Source organism: Gorilla gorilla, chromosome 22, assembly GCF_029281585.2.
Source record: "Gorilla gorilla gorilla isolate KB3781 chromosome 22, NHGRI_mGorGor1-v2.1_pri, whole genome shotgun sequence".
Taxonomy (NCBI): Eukaryota; Metazoa; Chordata; class Mammalia; order Primates; family Hominidae; genus Gorilla; species Gorilla gorilla.
Window position 1 is genome coordinate 27,783,634 of NC_073246.2, and position 17,564 is coordinate 27,801,197.

Consider the following 17,564-nt stretch of genomic DNA (forward strand, 5'->3'; position numbering starts at 1 on the left):
TGATGGGAGACAGTGAGAGATCAGAAGGCATTAGAGTCTTGTAAAGAGAGAACGAATTAGATCCCTCCCATACGCAGTTCACAATAGGGTTCGTGCTCCTATGAAAATCTAATGCTGCGGCTGATCTGACAGGAGGCCACGCTCAGGCGGTAATGTGAGTGATGGGGAGCGACTGTAACTACAGATGAAGCTTCACCTGCTGGCCTGCTGCTCGCTTCCCTCTGTGTGGCCCTGGTTCCAGAGATTCCTGGTCTACAGGAACTCGTCTCTCTTAGGTCTTTTTTCTTGAAGAGGGATTTGCTTTCCCAAACTTTTTTTTTTTTTTTTTTTGAGACAGAGTCTCCTTGCCCAGGCTGGAGTGCAGAGGTGCAACATTGGCTCACTGCAACATTGACTTGCCAGGTTCAAGTGATCCTCCCACCTCAGCCTCCTGAGTAGCTGGGACTGCAGGTGGGCACCACTATGCTGGGCTAATTTTTTGTATTTTCAGTAGAGACAGGGTTTCACCATGTTGCCCAGGCTGGTCTTGAACTCCTGGGTTCAAGTGATCTGCCCACCTCAGCCTCCCAAAGTACTGAGGTTACAGGCGTGAGCCACCGTGCCCAACCTTTCTGGAATTCTTTTTTTTTTTTTTTTTTTTTTGAGATGGAGTCTCACTCAGTCGCCCACGCTGGAGTGCAGTGGTGCGTTCTTGGCTCGCTGCAAGCTCCGCCTCCCGGGTTCACACCATTCTCCTGCCTCAGCCTCCCGAGTAGCTGGTGCCGCCATCACGCCCGGCTAATTTTTGGTTTTTTTAGTAGAGACGGGGTTTCACCATGTTAGCCAGATGGTCTCGATCTCCTGACCTCGTGATCCACCCGCCTCAGTCTCCCAAAGTGCTGGGATTACAGGCATGAACCACTGCGCCTGGCCCTTTCTGGAATTCTTGAATCTTTAATAAGATTCTAGGCTATATGTGCCTTTGGTTGAATTCTCCTGAGTTGTTTCTATTTCTCTGAGTTTGCCATTTTTCTCCCTCTATTAAGTATCTGTATTCCAGGGTTTTGTGCAATTCACCAAAGCTTTTATAATAATTTCTAAACAATTTTGATCAAAGACCTAAGAAGACAAGTAAAATTCTTCAGTAATAGGTATAATTTTCATCAAATGATTGCTTTCCTTTTTTTATTGTTAGGGCTCTACTGCTAAACGTGAAAGGGGAGCTGTCTCATAGATAAAACCCTCTGGTTCTGAAGGATGAATGGGAACAGTGGAGGCAATTTATCAGAAGCCTGTTTTTTTCTGCCAGGTCCTCCAGCCCATTTCCCCCAGGCCCATGGAGAGGAAACTCTCATAGGAAACTGACATAAACGTAGACATTTCACTTTGGTCCAGCCAATCTACCATTAAGAATATTCAAATCTATTCCATTTATGAATGGATCTTGAGAAAGAAAAAATATATTGCTATGTTGGTTATTTTGTAAACACCCAATGGGTTACTTTGCTTGCCTAAACAGAGCCAATGTATCAAGACGGGAATTACAATGGAGAAAGAATAGTTCACGCAGTGCCAGCTGTGTGGGAGACAAGAGTTTTATTGTTACTCACATCAGTCTCCCTGAGCATTCAGGGATTGGTGTTTCGGAGGATAATTTGGTGTGTAGGGACTCGGAAGTGGGGAGTGCTGATTGGTTGGGTTAAAGATGAAATCATAGGAGGTCAAAGTGAGTTCTTGCTGTCTTCTGTTCCTGGGTGGGATTGCAGAATTGGTTGAGCCAGATTACTGGTCTGGGTGGTGTCAGCTGGTGCGTCGAGTGCAGGGTCTGCAAAATATCTCAAGCACTGATCTTAGGTTTTACAGTAGTGATGTTAGTCCCAGGAGCAATTTGGGGAGGTTCAGACTCTTGGAGCTGGAGGTCGCATGGCCCCTAAACTGTAGTTTCTAATCTTGTAGTTAATATGTTAGTCTTGGGAAAGGGTTATTATTATCAATTTTGTTTCAGAGTCAAACTATAAACTAAATTTATTCCCAAGGTTAGTTCAGCCTATGCCGAGGAATGAACAAGAACAGCTTGAAGGTTAGAAGCAAGATGGAGTCAGTTAGGTTTGATCTCTTTCACTGTCATAATTTCCTCAGTTATAATTTTTGCAAAAGCAGTTTCACTTTCTAGTGTCTAATATTTTAGTAAGTCCTTCTCCTTCCTCCCATTTTCCTACCTTTTTGATCCTTTCTCTGTGCTACTTGCCAAAGTGTGCCAGTTTCAATTCACTCATTTATTCAACAACTACTCTTTGAGCATCATCATGCACAAGGCACTAAACACTAAGGATTCATCCGTGAAGAAGACAGACAAAAAAAAGTCTTGTCTTTGCGAAGTTTACATTCTTGTGAGAAGAAGGCAATAAGCAAATAAAAGAGTAAAACATATGAGTCAGATGGTGCCCAGGAGAAAAGTGATGAAGAGAAGGATATATGAAATGCTTGTTCATATGCTGTTAGGGCAGGGGAGAGAGTTAACTTTTGGCAACCATGGTCAGGAAAAGCATCATCAAAATGATGACATTTGATCAAAGACCTAAGAAGACAAGGGAATAAGGTGAACAGATAACCAGTGCTTTGCGATTGTTGGGTAGGGCTCAGTGGTGAATGCTCCTGTCTGCTCCACACAGCATCCACAGAGGCGTGGTGGCAGGTGCCTGTAGTCCCAGCTACTCGGGAGGCTGAGGGAGGAAAATGGCGTGAACCCGGGAGGCGGAGCTTGCAGTGAGCCGAGATCGCGCCACTGCACTCCAGCCTGGGCGACAGAGCGAGACTCCTTCTCAAAAAAAAAAAAAAAAAAAAAAAAAAGATGGTCCTAATTTCAACACCTTGTATGTTAAGTCTCTGGATAAGCATTACCACCTTTAACAGTGGTTTATAAGTAAAAATTGTATTTTGCCACAAATCGGCAATTTGGGTAGGGCTCAGTGAGGAATGCTCCTGTCTCCACACAGCACTCAACAGAGGCAGCTGAGCTGAAGGATGGGGGTATGTTTCCAAGATGGCGCCCTCATGTGGCTGGTGAGTTGGTGTTGGCTGTCAGCTTGGGAGTTTGGCTGGGGGCCTCAGTTCCTCTCCATGTGCAGTGTGCACCTCTATGTGCAGGAATGGAGGAATGGAGTTATCATTTATTGAGAAGTGAAAGGCTAAAGGAGGAGCAAGACATCTGGAGTCAGATGTTGGACACATGAAGCGTGAGATGTCTGCTAAATATTCAGCAGGCAACTGGGAATCTGGAGTTCAGAATGGAAATTATAAAAAGAAATTGCCCTACCAAGGGAATTAACATCCTTGTCTTTCATTACTAGTTAATTATGCTGAGCTGACCAAGACAGGAAATGGCCATTACCCATACTTATCCCTAATAGAATGTGTATATTTATCCAAATGTGGTAGTTTTAAAACAAGTTCTTTGACATTCTTCCCATCAAGAGATGGAATCTATGTCCCCTTTCCTTGACCTAGGCAGGCATTTGTGGTTGCCCTGGAACCAACTGGGTATGACACAAGTAATGTTATGGAACTTTTCAGGGTGAGGCATAAAAGGCAATACAGTTTCTGCCTCTCTCTTTGGGATGTTCATCCTTGAAACCCAGCCACCATGCTCTGAGAAAGCCAGGGCCACATAGAGGTGCACATTGCTTGTGGAGTGGAAATGAGGACCCCAGCCGAACTCCCAAGCTGACAGCCAACATCAACTCACCAGCCACATGACGGCGCCATCTTGGAAACACATTCCTCATCCTTCAGTTCAGCTGCCTCTGTGAGTGCTGTGTGGAGACAGGAGCGTTCCTCACTGAGCCCTACTCAAATTGCAGATCTGTGGCAAAATACAATTTTTACTGTATAAACCGCTGTTAAAGGTGGTAATGCTTATCCAGAGACCTAACATACAAGGTGTTGAAATTAGGACCATCTTTTTTTTTTTTTTTGAGAAAGGAGTCTTGCTCTGTCGTCTAGGCTGGAGTGCAGTGGCGCGATCTCGGCTCACTGCAAGCTCCGCCTCCCGGGTTCACGCCATTTTTCTGTCTCAGCTTCCCGAGTAGCTGGGACTACAGGCGCCCACCACCATGCCAGGCTATTTTTTAAATTATTTTTAGTAGAGACGGGGTTTCACCGTGTTAGCCAGGATGGTCTCGATCTCCTGACCTCGTGATCTGCCTGCCTCGGCCTCCCAAAGTGCTGAGATTGCAGGCGTGAGCCACCGCGCCCGGCCAGGATCATCTTTAAAAAAGTTTTTTTTAGCCATTGTATTGCTAGTGCCTGGCATTGTCTGAGTATATGCAGTAGGCACGCAGTAGCTGTTTTAAATGAATGAACCAAGATGAAACATCTGTGACCATCTTACAAATGGAAGGGGGGAAGGTTGAAAACACTGAGAAAGGCTCCTAGTTTGGAGGAATAGAGTTCAGCTCAGGAAGAACGCTGTTCAGGGTAATTTTTTTTTTTTTTTTTTTTTTTTTTTTTTTTTTTTAAGACAGAGTCTTGCTCTGTTGCCCAGGCTGGAGTGCAGTGGCATGATCTCGGTTCACTGCAACCTCCGCCTCCTGGATTCAAGCGATTCTCATGCCTCAGGCTCCAGAGTAGCTGGACTTACAGGCACATGCCACCACGCCCGAGTATTTTTTGTATTTTTAGTGGACACGGGGTTTCCCCATGTTGGCCAGGCTGATCTTGAACTAACCTCAAGTGATCCACTCGCCTTGGCCTCCTAAAGTGCTGGGGTTACAGGCATGAGCCACCGCACCCGGCCAGGGTAGTTAAAAATTGTATGCTCTGAATGTGTAAAACAGGTTGTCCAAGAAATCTTATGGACAATAAAAGTCATTTACTTTGGAAATTATTCTAAAACCTTTTGAAATAGAGCAATGTTAGAAATGAGATGCTGCCCCTGCTAGTTGCCTCAGAGCTGGTTAGTTAGCAGAGGATAGATTTTCTCGGTTTAATAGCCATAAAGGATCTTCATATTCTGATTCGATCTGCAAATGTATTCAACAAAGTGACTGCATGATGAAAGCAAGAAAATTATATAAATAATTTGCACTCCAATTTTTCCTGTATGCCCAAAGTCATACCAGTGTAGAGCCTTAACATGTTTGTATGTAGGGGACAGGGAACAGAAGCGTATTAATAGACACAGGGCCATTCAAGGATCCTCTACAAGACAGTCATTCCTGATTGACTAGCCTAAATCAGAAAATGGTGTGTATGGTTAGGCCAAAATTAGTCTCTTCTTTTTTTTTGAGACAGGGTCTGGCTTTGTCACCTAGGCTGGAGTGCAGTGGCACAATTTCGTCTCACTGCAGCCTCGACCTCCCGGGTTCAAGTGATTCTCCTGCCTCAGCCTGCCGAGTAGCTGGGAATCACAGGTGCGTACCACCACGTCCAGCTAAATTTCTGTATTTTTAGTAGAGACAGGGTTTAACCATTTTGCGCAGGTTGGTCTCGAACTCTTGACCTCAAAAGATTCACCCGCCTCAGCCTCTCAAAGTGCTGGGATTACAGGTGTGAGCCACTGTACCTTGCCTACATCCTGTATTTTCTAAAACATGCATTGCATTTATAATCATAGTGCATATTTTAAAGCAAAGACAGGAATCTGGGTCTCTTAACTCAGGAAAAGGTTTAAGTTATTGCTTTGCATATATGAATTATAATAAATAGTTTTCATGTGGCTGATGTTAAACAGTGTATGGAAGAGAAGCAAGAGCAGAAACTCAGGGTCCACCAGCATCCAAAGCAGTGATTTTTATGATCCTTCACAGCTTAATCATGGGTGTGTGTGTGTGCTTGTTGAAAATGCAGAGTCCTGGGTCTCCAGAGATGATCTCAGTAGGCCCAGAATGGGATCTGGAAAACTGCAATGTTTGGCCAGGCTCATAGGTGATTCTGATGTAGGTGAATTCTTTGAGAAACAGAGATGTGAAGAACAGTGCTTCTCTTACCTACAGGACTCAGGTAGGAGAAAAATGAGACAGTCATGGCTGGGAAGCCAAGGGACTTTTGGGAAAATGTATGTAAAACCTACTAAAAGCACATGGTGATGATATAACAAGGTGTTCTCCACCACGGCTGTGTATTAGAATCATCTGGGGCGCTTTAAAAATATACCAGTGTGCAGATTTCCTCATAATGGTGGTAAATGTCCCTCTTTCAGCATGACTAAGAGATAAGAGAAGCTGCAATTTTCCAATTATCTGTGCATAGAAGAAAAAATCCAACAGAGTGCCCACTGCGGGCCTGCAGCAAGCAGCCACCACAAACCTGTGGGTGCAGAAATCAGGGGAGAGGAGTCTCAAGAGATTGGGGAAAAGGGTGGAGGGAAGCAGAGAACTTAGAGAAGAAACAGACAAAGCCACTCCCAAAAGATAAAGTGAAACAATATTTACAAAGAGAATGAACAAGGCCGGGCATGGTGGCTCACGCCTGTAATCCCAGCACTTTGGGAGGCCGAGGTGGGTGGATCATCTGAAGTCAGGAGTTCAAGACCTCCTGGCCAACATGGTGAAACCTCGTCTCTACTAATACTACAAACATTAGCCGGGTATGGTGGCCCACGTGCGTCTGTAATCCCAGCTACTCAGGAGGCTGAGACAGGAGAATTGCTTGAACCCAGGAGGTAGAGGTTTCAGTGAGCCAAGATTGCACCATTGCACTCCAGCCTGGGCAACAAGAGTGAAACTCCGTCTCAGAAAAAAAAAAAAAAAAAAAAAAAAAAAACGAACAGTGATGGGCACTTGGCAGTTCAGAGCCCAGGCTCCGGAGTGGGGCCTGACAGTGTGCAGACCAGACATGGAGAATCCATGCTTGTTGGGGAGAACCAGACACAGGGAGAGGAGTGTGGTGCTTCTGGGAGACAGGCAGAGCAGAAGAGGAGACAGAACAAAATTAAGGATCCTGCAGAAAATAGGAGACACAACAACTCTTCTACCTTTCCTATCAACGTCAGCCACAAAAGCAACTGCACAGAACATTGTTGAACTGAGAGAAGAATCTGCTCCTAACTAGGTCTCCTGCCCACAGAATGAACAGGAAGAGGAAGGAGTGGACCAACTTCTATAGAGAACAACTGCCAAAGGCAGAAGTTGCAAATCAAAGTTTCTCTGCTGGTGATGTCTCCTCGATATAACCATGAACTTGATGAAAATTCTAAGAAAACACTCAATATTTATGAAATATTCTCCAACCTGCATCTGGGAACATGGAAAATATTAATATGTTGAATCAGAAATATAAAAACTAGGTAGAGAAATCAACAAAAAATAGGAGAAAATGAAGCCAGAGCTGATTAAATTCAGGAAAAAAAAATAGAAGAAAATCACAAAACTTTATCAGTAATAAAGAACAGATTACAACGTGCCCTGAAGAGAATGGGTTCAAAAAAAAAACTTAATAATAAAGGGTATTGAATAAAAGAAGGATAGCCAAGAGAATGAAAAGGAGATAAAGAAAATAAAAAGGATCAGAGAAGATGGTTGAAATGGAAGCCAGACAAAGGAGGTTGCATATTTGTATTATTGGTGTTCCTGAAGAAAAGAAAAATAATATAACAGAATATTTAAAACTCTAATCCAAGAAAAAGTTACAGAAATAAAAGAACTGAGTCAACTCTACACTGAAAGGGCCCAGTGTGGTATATAGGAAAACTGACCACAAATAATTCTGAGATAGCTCAGAAAATTATTAGACTTACAAAAAAAATCCTCAAGGCTTCCAGGCCCAAAAATTATTTACAAAGAGAATTAAAGATTGGCCTCAGATTTCTCAAAAATAACATGCAAACCAAGAAAACACTGGAACACCATTTTCAAGAAACCTAAGGAAAAACAAGCTGCTCTTCAAGTTTCAAGGTCACAGAAAATCAGTTTCAAACTCACCAGAATTCCAGGAATACAGTACACGTGCTCTTGCTGAGCAATTTACTGGAGGGTGAGTTTCACCCAACCAGAAGATTTCTGGGAACAAAAAGACCAACAGAGATCATTTCACATATTTGACTGTAGTAGAGCTGAGAATAATGTAAGAGTTCGTTCACGGGTTAATGAAAAACATGGATATGTAAACATTATATACTGATAAAGTAGAACAAATACAACTAAAAAGGTGGGAAAAGGGAGAGAAAAGGGGAAAAGTAGAGTAACACCATTGACTGACATATAGGTAATAGGTGGGAATCAGTATCATCTAGAAAAGACAGATAGTAACAGGTTAAGAAAGAAAAAAGGGGCCGGGCGCAGTGGCTCATGCCTGTAATCCCAGCACTTTGGGAGGCCACGGCAGCTGGATCATGAGGTCGGGAGATCGAGACCATCCTGGCTAACATGGTGAAACCCCGTCTCTACTAAAAATACAAAAAAATTAGCCGGGCGTGCTGGCGGGTGCCTGTAGTCCCAGTTACTCGGGAGGCTGAGGCAGGAAAATGGTGTGAACCTGGGAGGCAGAGCTTACAGTGAGCCGAGATTGCGCCACTGCACTCCAGCCTGGGCGACAGAGCCAGACTCCATCTCAAAAAAAAAAAAAAAAAAAAAAAGGAGTAAGAGCACTACAGAAGATTAATATAAAAGCAACCATTAGAATAAAGATACAAGACCCAGCGCGGTGGCTCACACCTGTAATTCCAGCACTTTGGGAGGCTGAGGCAGGCGGATCACCTGAGGTCAGGAGTTTGAGACCAGCCTGGCCAACATGGTGAAACCCCGTCTCTACTAAAAATAAAAAATTAGCTGGGTGTGGTGGCACGTGCCTGTAGTCCTAGCTACTCGGGAGAATTGCTTGAATCCGGGAGGTGGAGGTTGCAGTGAGCTGAGATCACACCAGTGCACTGCAGCCTGGGCGACAGAGTGAGACCCCGTCTCTAAATAAATAAATAAATAAATAAAAGACACAAAATTCATAAGCCCAAAAGAAAACGCAAGAGGATAGACACAGTAAATATAATACATTCAGCAATTACAATGTAAAATATGACAGAATTGACACCAAACATGGTAGTTATATCAATAAAACTAGATCGGCTTAATTTGCCTATTAAAAAAGATTATTTTCGGATTGGCTCGTATAGCAAAAACTCAACTGTGTGCTGCACACAAGATACACACCGAAAATGCAGCAATTGAAATAGCTAAACATAAAGGAATGAACGAAAATTTACCAGACAAATGGAAACAGTAAGACAGCAGGCATTGCAATCCCGATACAGAAGGTAGAGACTTCAAGCCCCAAACAAAACACAAAAGAAAGAAATTTAGAGCTATAAAATGGCCCTTGGGCATATGAAAGAATAGCCCAATTATTCATAAGATAAATACAACTTAAAATTGTACTGAGATTGTACTCTTCCTGAACCATCAGATTAGCCACAGCAAAGTCTCCCCAAATCTCATTAATCTTTTTGGCGCAGCAACTACTCCTATAATTCTATTTGGCAGCACTTCAGTTTTGTATAAATTACCTATTGATTAATCCCCAGACCATTGGGAGAATCCTATCAATATACCTCAGTTTAAGAATCAAGATTATAAGGCATTATCTTTTCATAATTATATATGTATATATATATACATTTGGCTAGACATTTTTTTCTTTAGCTTTGAAATTGTCAGAGGTGTCTGAACCAGAGCAACTCCATTTTGAATAGGGGCTGGGTAAAATAAGGCTGAGACGTACTGGGCTGCATTCCCAGAGGGTTAAGCCATTCTAAGTCACAGGATGAGATTGTAGGTCTGCATAAGATACAGGTCATAAAGACCTTGCTCATAAAACGAGTTGCAGTAAAGAAGCCGGTCAAAACCCACCAAAACCAAGATAGCAATGAGAGTGACCTCTGGTTGTCCTCACTGCTTCACTCCCACTAGAGCCATGACGGTTTACAAATGCCATGGCAACATCAGGAAATTACCCTATATGGTCTAAAAAGGGGAGGCATGAATAATTCAGCCCTTGTTTAGTAAATAATTAAGAAATAACAATAAAATGGGCAACCAGCAGCCCTTAGGTTCACTCTGCCTGTGGAGCAAACACTCTTTATTTTCCTACTTTCTTAAAACTTCATTTCCCTTTCCTCTATGGACCCGCCTTGAATTCTTTCTTGCATGAGATCCAAGAACCCTGTCTTGGGGTCTGGATTGGGACCCCTTTCTGGTAACAAAATGATCAAAGTTAAAGCTGTAGTTACTGTAACTGAGTTGGCCTTGGAGTGCCATCCCATATAGTGCCATGTTTGAGAGCTGGTTTTCATTTCATTGGTGGCATTAGAAATGTACTATTATATTAGGGTTAATTCGCCCTGCTACCCCAACTAGCTAGCTACCTCCCCTTGGGCCAGGCAAAATGGAACAGTAGCTTGTACATATGAATTGTTAACATGTACATATCTTCATACAGCAGTCATGTCTAACTGTCCCTAACAGGGCAAGGGAGATGACCATTTTTTTCTCATGAAAACAAGATACACTCAGGTGAGTTTTGAGTTTGTTCACCATGCAGAACGTGACAAGATAAGTTTAATTTTCTAGCTTAGTGTTTTTAGTTTAAAATGTTGCAATCTAAAGCTAAAATGTTCACCTGAGGCCAAGGACAACACAGCAGAAACAACAGGGCCAGTGTGTCCTCAGACCTTTGGAATCGCAGTCAGATATCACTGTGAACTGAGTGTTTGTGTTTCCCCCAAATCCCTATGTTGAAACCCTAATCCCCAATAATGGGATGTGGAGGTGGGACCTTTGGGAGGCAGTTAGGATTAGATTAGGTCATCAGGGCAGAGCCTCACGATGGGACTAGTGTTGAAGGGAAATGAAGAGACCATCTTGCTCTTCACCATGTGAGGATGTGACCAAGTATCCTCATTTTTCTAAGAAAAAGAGAATGAGTTACTATTTTTTTCTCTTCTTTTCTCCATTTTCCAGTTTCCGATGTCCTACTTAGCCCTTTAGAAATGCAATTATAATTGTTTACCTCTCCTTCACCAGACACTCCCTACAGGGCAAGGCTGTCTAATATGTGTTTCAAAGCTCCAGTGAAACTCTCCCTCACCAGGATACTGCTCAGGAGACAACAGTCAATTTACAACCCAAATTATGCCCGCTACAAAACTCTCCCCCACCTGGAGACTTTCCGACACCTTTGTAATCGAATTCTGTCCACAAAGACGTCAACTCAACCGCCTGGTAGATAAGGCACCACAACGAGTACAGGGACCTGCACCTGCTCACTGCCTTCCCTGCATGTCATTCGTGCCAGGCCCTCCTTTTATTTATTTATTTATTTATTTATTTTTTGAGATGGAGTCTCGCTCTGTCTCCCAGGCTGGAGTGCACTGGCTCGACCTCAGCTCACTGCAACCTCCGCCTCCCGGGTTCACACCATTCTCCTGCCTCAGCCTCCTGAGTAGCTGGGACTACAGGCGCCCGCCACCATGCCCGGCCTTTTTTTTTTTTTTTTTTTTGTATTTTTAGTAGAGATGGGGTTTCACCATATTGGCCAGGATATTCTTGATCTTCTGACCCTCGTGATCCACCCGCCTCAGCCTCCCAAAGTGCTGGGATTACAGGCATGAGCCACGGCGCCCAGCCAATGGGCACTTTTAAAAGGAGGGCCTGGCCAGGCGCGGTGGCTCACGCCTGTAATCTCAGCACGTTGGGAGGCCGAGGCGGGCAGATCACGAGGTCAGGAGATTGAGACTGTCCTGGCTAACACGGTGAAACCCCGTCTCTACTAAAAATACAAAAAATTAGCCGGGCGTGGCGGCGGGCACCTGGAGTCCCAGCTATTCAGGAGGCTGAGGCAGGAGAATGGCGTGAACCCGGGAGGCGGAGCTTGCAGTGAGCCGAGATTGTGCCACTGCACTCCAGCCCGGGTGACAGAGCGAGACTCTGTCTCAAAAAACATAAATAAAATAAATAAATATCCTACACTGCTCAGGACAACTCCCTTCAACAAGGAATTATTCCCTGCAAAATGTTAGTAGCGTTCAGGATGAGAAACCCTGCTTTACAGATAATCAGCTGTCTTTAATTTTTATTTCCCTGGAACTTTTCCCTTTGTCTCTCATTTGGGACAAACTTGAGGGCCAAAATATGGCAGCAAAATGTTGTAGATCAAGTAAAGACTGTAAATTAGGTCTATGAAATATTTTCCCAGCACTGGGAGACACATGTTGGCCCCAACTTCCTACTCAGACTTGCAATTAAGACACAACAGGTGTGGGTACCCAACATGCGAAGATTTCTCACTGGTCTGTACGTCAGTAAATGGTCAAGATTGTTACTATGGAATCATTCACACCAGCACAATGGTGCTCCTCCAAGAATGTATTTATTTACATGAAAACACCATTTTATACAAATTGAAGACACATCTTAAAGAAGGGTTTGTCCAGGCATGCCTTCCTCATCCCCTTATATTGCCACTTCCATTTTCATCTTCTTTTGTATCATAAATGAAACTTCAGACTGGTTAAGGAAAATTGAATCTGCCTCTTCTCCCCACCCAAAATTACTTCGACTATTTAATGTCTGTAGTCATCCTTCAAAGAAAAGTCTTGCCCGGGGTTATTTTATTTAATTTATTTATGTAATACAGTGTAGAAAGCGATCATGTCATAAGCAATGATTCTGTACAATCATCCTGCAGAAAATTGTTTTGGAGAATTCTTGGTAATTGAAGACCAGCAGAGCACCCCTCCCCACCCGCCCCGTAAAAGTGCTTACAATGAACAGGGATTCTTTTCTTTATCAAAGACCCAAAGATACGTGGACAAAAAAAGAAAAACTTGAAGTCTCAATGCCTAATGTGTGCACATAAAACAGGCACGAAGAAACAAACGTGTATCCTCTTAATTCCTATATCACAAATATAGCAGAAGCAGCAATCTGTACAGTAAAATGCAGTCATGGAAAAAAAATCTCTCTAAAGCATCTGAAATACTTAAAAATGTTTAACTTTAAAATGCATAGTGTCAGGAAAGGAATACTTAGGCAAGAGAAGCAGCTGAACTCCCACGTTCACATGAAGCATCCCCCATCGATTCTTAAAGCATATGTAAAGTAGGACTTAATTGGGTCACAAACCACAAGAATAATATACAACTGGCTAAGGGGCTATGTGATAAATAATCAGGAGAGAATCTATTCATGCACTAGTTTGATACAGCTAAATTCTTTACAGTACACAAAACCCATTAATAATGTAGTGTAGAGACCAAAATGTAAAGAGAGATAGAATACATTACTGATTTGTGGATTAATTCAAGTTCAGGCATCTACTTGTGTTACAGCACAGCTGTCAAAAGGCGATAATGAGTAAATCATAAAACGGGTTTGTTTCTTCCCACATTATTCTATAAATGGACACCGATGGGTAGTGAAGCAATGGTTTTGCTGTCCAACTTCCGAGGCTGCTGTGGCGGGGGTCTAGTTCTGCATCTGCTCAAAGAACTTGTAGGTTGGATTTTCATAGCCGTTCTGCTGCATCTTGGACAGGTGGCGCTCCTCTGGGGTGACAGCGGCGTCAACCTGAAAAACAAGAGGAGAGCTGAGTAAAAAATAAAAATCAATCCTTTAAGGTGAACATGGAGAAGCAGTAAAAAGATAGGGAGTACAGTACTCTTCTTTTGCCAAGACTGCAGAACACCCATAATTTTCTCCCCCACTTTGACATCTTGGAGCAGAACGCCTTTCTTTGCCCACCAGTTACACAGATGCTGTGCTCCATCTAGCCACCAGGTGGCGGTGGAAACCTTGACGCGCTTGCAAAGTGTCCAGTGGTTGTTTCTGGTTCCCCAACTCCACAGTAAGTGGATAAACCCAGTGCAATGGTATTTTTTCCTCCCCTGTTGGCTCAATAAAGCACAAACAGAGTCAATGGAAGCCTGTTTTACTTGGAAGTGTTTTGGTAAGATAGATAAAACCACAAGAGTATCATGGAGGGAGATTCAGCAAAGTATACTGTATCTTGGGTGACACTCAAATCTGTGTAGAAAAATACTCGATTTCCTGGACTGCTGAATTTAGTCTAGCCCGTTTCTATCAAATTTTATGTTTGTTAAAATGTTAAGGAGAGGTTTGAGAATCAATTAAAACAATAACATATACCAAAGGGGGCTATTATTTGGCACAAGAAAAAAGGAAGAGCAAGGACGACGCCATTCTAGATTACGTAATTTTTTAAAAACTGAGAATTAAGATACTATAGAAGTATGTTCAGCTCAGAGTTTAAAATCAGACCCTCTCTGTTAATATGTTGCTTTACCTCTAAGTTCAGGCCAGTAACTGAAGACGTTTTTCTCCCTGTCACTGTTAGAGCTGTGTGTGGCATTTACTGTCTGCAGGTTGGGCAGGGTACTTACCCCTACAATGTGGGCAGTGGCTGTTCTTGTTTCACTATATTTGTTATACCTCTCCCCGTTCGCAGAAGAGAGGAGGTCCTTAACTCTGCTCAATGAGTATGTTAAAATTCCTCTTTTGTAAAACCATGGTAAGATGAACAGAATAAATAGAAAGTCATCAGAATGAAGAGGCATGTTTTCCAGAGAAAAGTTTGGATGTACCATACAGAAGATATTCCTTCAAAGGGATATTTCCTAGAATGGGCTGCTCATTCATCTCTGGGAGAATACTGCAGGCCCGTTCCCCCTTGCTGAGTGTTGCCAAGTGACATTCCTCCCTTATGCAGCTTTTCCCCCTACACACCCCATCTGGCATGGATCTGAGCCTACACAGCAATGCCCCTGAAGCCAAGGAAGAAAAAGTACCAGCGAAGACGTGGTGTCAGCGGTAAGACATGAGGTCTCGAGATGGAGCTAGATATGTCATGACTAGACCACACTGGCTGATAATGATTCAGACTAAAAGATCTGTCAATATGGCCGGGTGCAGTGGCTCACGCCTGTAATCCCAGCACTTTGGGAGCCTGAGGTGGGCGCGTCACTTGAGGTCAGGAGTTTGAGACCAGCCTGGCCAACATGGTGAAACCTTGTCTCTACTAAAAATACAAAAATTAGCCAGGCGTGGTGGTGCACGCCTGTAATCCCAGCTGCTCCACAGGCGGAGGCAGGAGAATGGCTTGAACTTGGGGGGTGGAGTTTGCAGCGAGCCAAGATTGTGCCACTGCACTCCAGCCTGGGAGACAGAGTGAGACTCTATCTCCAAGAAAAAAAAGGCCGGGTGCGGTGGCTCAAAATCCCAGCACTTTTGGGAGGCCAAGGCGGGTGGATCACGAGGTCAGAAGTTCGAGACACGCCTGGCCAACATAGTGAAACCCCATCTGTAACAAAAATACAAAAAACTTTAGCCAGGCACAGTAGCACGTGCCTGTAGTCCCAGCTACTCTGGAGGCTGAGGCTGCAGTGAGCCAAGATCGTGCCACTGCACTCCGGCCTGGGCAACAGAGGGAGACTCTGTCTCAAAAAAAGTAAATAAATAAAAATATGTCAGTATAATCAGGTCCCCCGTGGTCCCTTCGTACAGCCCCACTTCATGAAGCGATTGACTCTTTTCAGTCTGGGAATGAGGTGGAATGACTACCAGTGGCTAATCCCAAGGCAGCTGGAATAGGTAGATATACAGCTCCCTCATCCCTTGGGACAGAATGTTCCATCCATTATGTGCCCATTTTTTTTGAGTTGGAGTCTTGCTCTTGTTGCCCAGGCAATCTCGGCTCACTGCAACCTCTGCCTCCCAGGTTCAAGTGACTCTCCTGCCTCAGCCTCCCGAGTAGCTGGGATTACAGGCACCCGCCACTACGCCTGGCTAATTTTTGTATTTTTAGTAGAGATGGGGTTTCACCATGTTGGCCATGCTGGTCTCAAACTGACCTCAGGTGATCCGCCTACCTCGGCCTCCTAAAGTAGCACTAGGATTACAGGCATGAGCCGCCATGGCCATGTGCCCTGATTCTTACGTTTCCATTTATGGAAGAGACTGTGTGCCACTGTGAATCCCTCCCATCTACCACCCTGTGGCTCAGAGCTGCCTGAGTTCCCCTGCATCCAAACCCTCAGCTTACTCCAATTACAGACCTAGGCATCTCCCCTTAGCACACTCCCACCAACAAGCTCTAACCAAGGCCAGTACTCAGAGGACTCTGCTCAAATGGACGCTCAGCTTCACTGTCCTTCTGGGAGCAAATCACAGATGTTTTCCTTATCCTCTCCTCTTTCCTTTGCTGTGCACTGTTGTCAACAAATGAGGTCACCTGGCTTTAACTGGTAACTGTGTAATTAGCCTCCAACTTGTAAGTTAAAAACCGTGGTTAAAGATTAGCACCAATAATGAGAGATTTCATTCACTCTGTAAATCTGTGTGCCAGGAGACAGCCTATCTGCAGCAGTACGCCATTTGAACTTGGGCATCATTTTTGCTCCCCATCACCTCGTAACAGATCTCAAAGAATGCCCAGGTTAAAAAAAATTATCTTGCTTAGGAGATCAAGCACAAAGCTGCTATGTTTCTGATTGTAGAAAAAAGCCACAATGCTGCTTGATTGTTGGAATATTATACCTTTATCTCTTCCAGGAGGCACATCTACCATCACACTGGCTGTCAACAATCATTTGCATGCATCAAGGGCAGGGGAACACCTGGCAATTTGATAGGTTTATCTCCTCTTCAAACTCCAAAGCCTAACGCTTAAGTGTGCCCTGCTAGAGATGCGAGGCTCCAAGGCTGGTGCACAATCCAGACCTCTAACTCTCCTGTCTTTTCTTGGCTTCTGTTTTGCTACTTGATAATCCTATTACCTTTTGCCACTGAGAGGAGTTACATTTTGCCATTCCTGCCATGGGGCAGCTTGGCCCTCAGACCTCAGAGGGCTCAGGAGCTACAGAAGAAGGGATTATCTTGACAAAAGGGCATCCAAGGAGTATGGATTGGATCTTTAATCTCCAGCCCCTTGAAAGCTAGATGTGAAAATCTGAGTACTCATGTCTATGGATAAAGCTACCGCTAAAGGAAGAGTACCAAGTAAGGGTAGCCTTCCTCTCCAGCAGGCTCACCAATCTCTTCCTCATGGCTAAGCTACAGCAGTGGCATGGGCCACCATGTGAAGGCCAGCCCTACCATGACCCTGTGCAGACAGGGCCTCTGCACAGACACAATATTATTTCCCTTAAAGCAGAGCCAGGGAGGGTTTGAGCCCATGGTGCTTGTTCTGGAAGGAATGATAAGACAAGTCAGAATTTCCATTTTCCAACCAGGCAGGAACATCTGTCACTTGCTGGGAAGAAGACACACATACATACAACCACTGAATATTCATTCTCTTCCCAGACTGCCTGGATTACACAGCAGCAGGAAATGATCTGAGGTCTTCATGTGACTCTCGGTACACTGCACCTTCCTGAGACCTGGACTCCTGCACTGCATGGTGGCACGGCTTCAACTGGCTGCTGCCTATGACACACGCTGAAAAGAGCTGAGCCCAAATAGCCTGACCCACCTTGTTCTAAAATAGCTTTGAGGGGAACGTTTGACACTCTTTGGCTAACCTCCATATCCCCTGATCCTTTTCTCCCTGAACTTGATTCATTGGAACCATTTAGTCCTTCA

At 44.0% G+C, this 17,564-nt stretch overlaps 1 protein-coding gene across 6 annotated transcripts in view; it reads right to left on the reverse strand.

Moving 5' to 3' along the window:
• Window positions 1–12,314: 12,314 nt before the first annotated feature.
• Window positions 12,315–17,564, reverse strand: part of APP (amyloid beta precursor protein) — a 284,040-nt gene continuing 278,790 nt past the window's right edge. For all 6 annotated transcript variants that reach the window (XM_004062633.5, XM_004062636.5, XM_004062637.5 and 3 more), the window contains one exon: window positions 12,315–13,532. In XM_004062633.5, coding sequence (XP_004062681.1) covers window positions 13,431–13,532 — 102 coding nt within the window. In that variant the 3' untranslated portion in view covers window positions 12,315–13,430. The remainder of the gene's footprint in view (window positions 13,533–17,564) is intronic.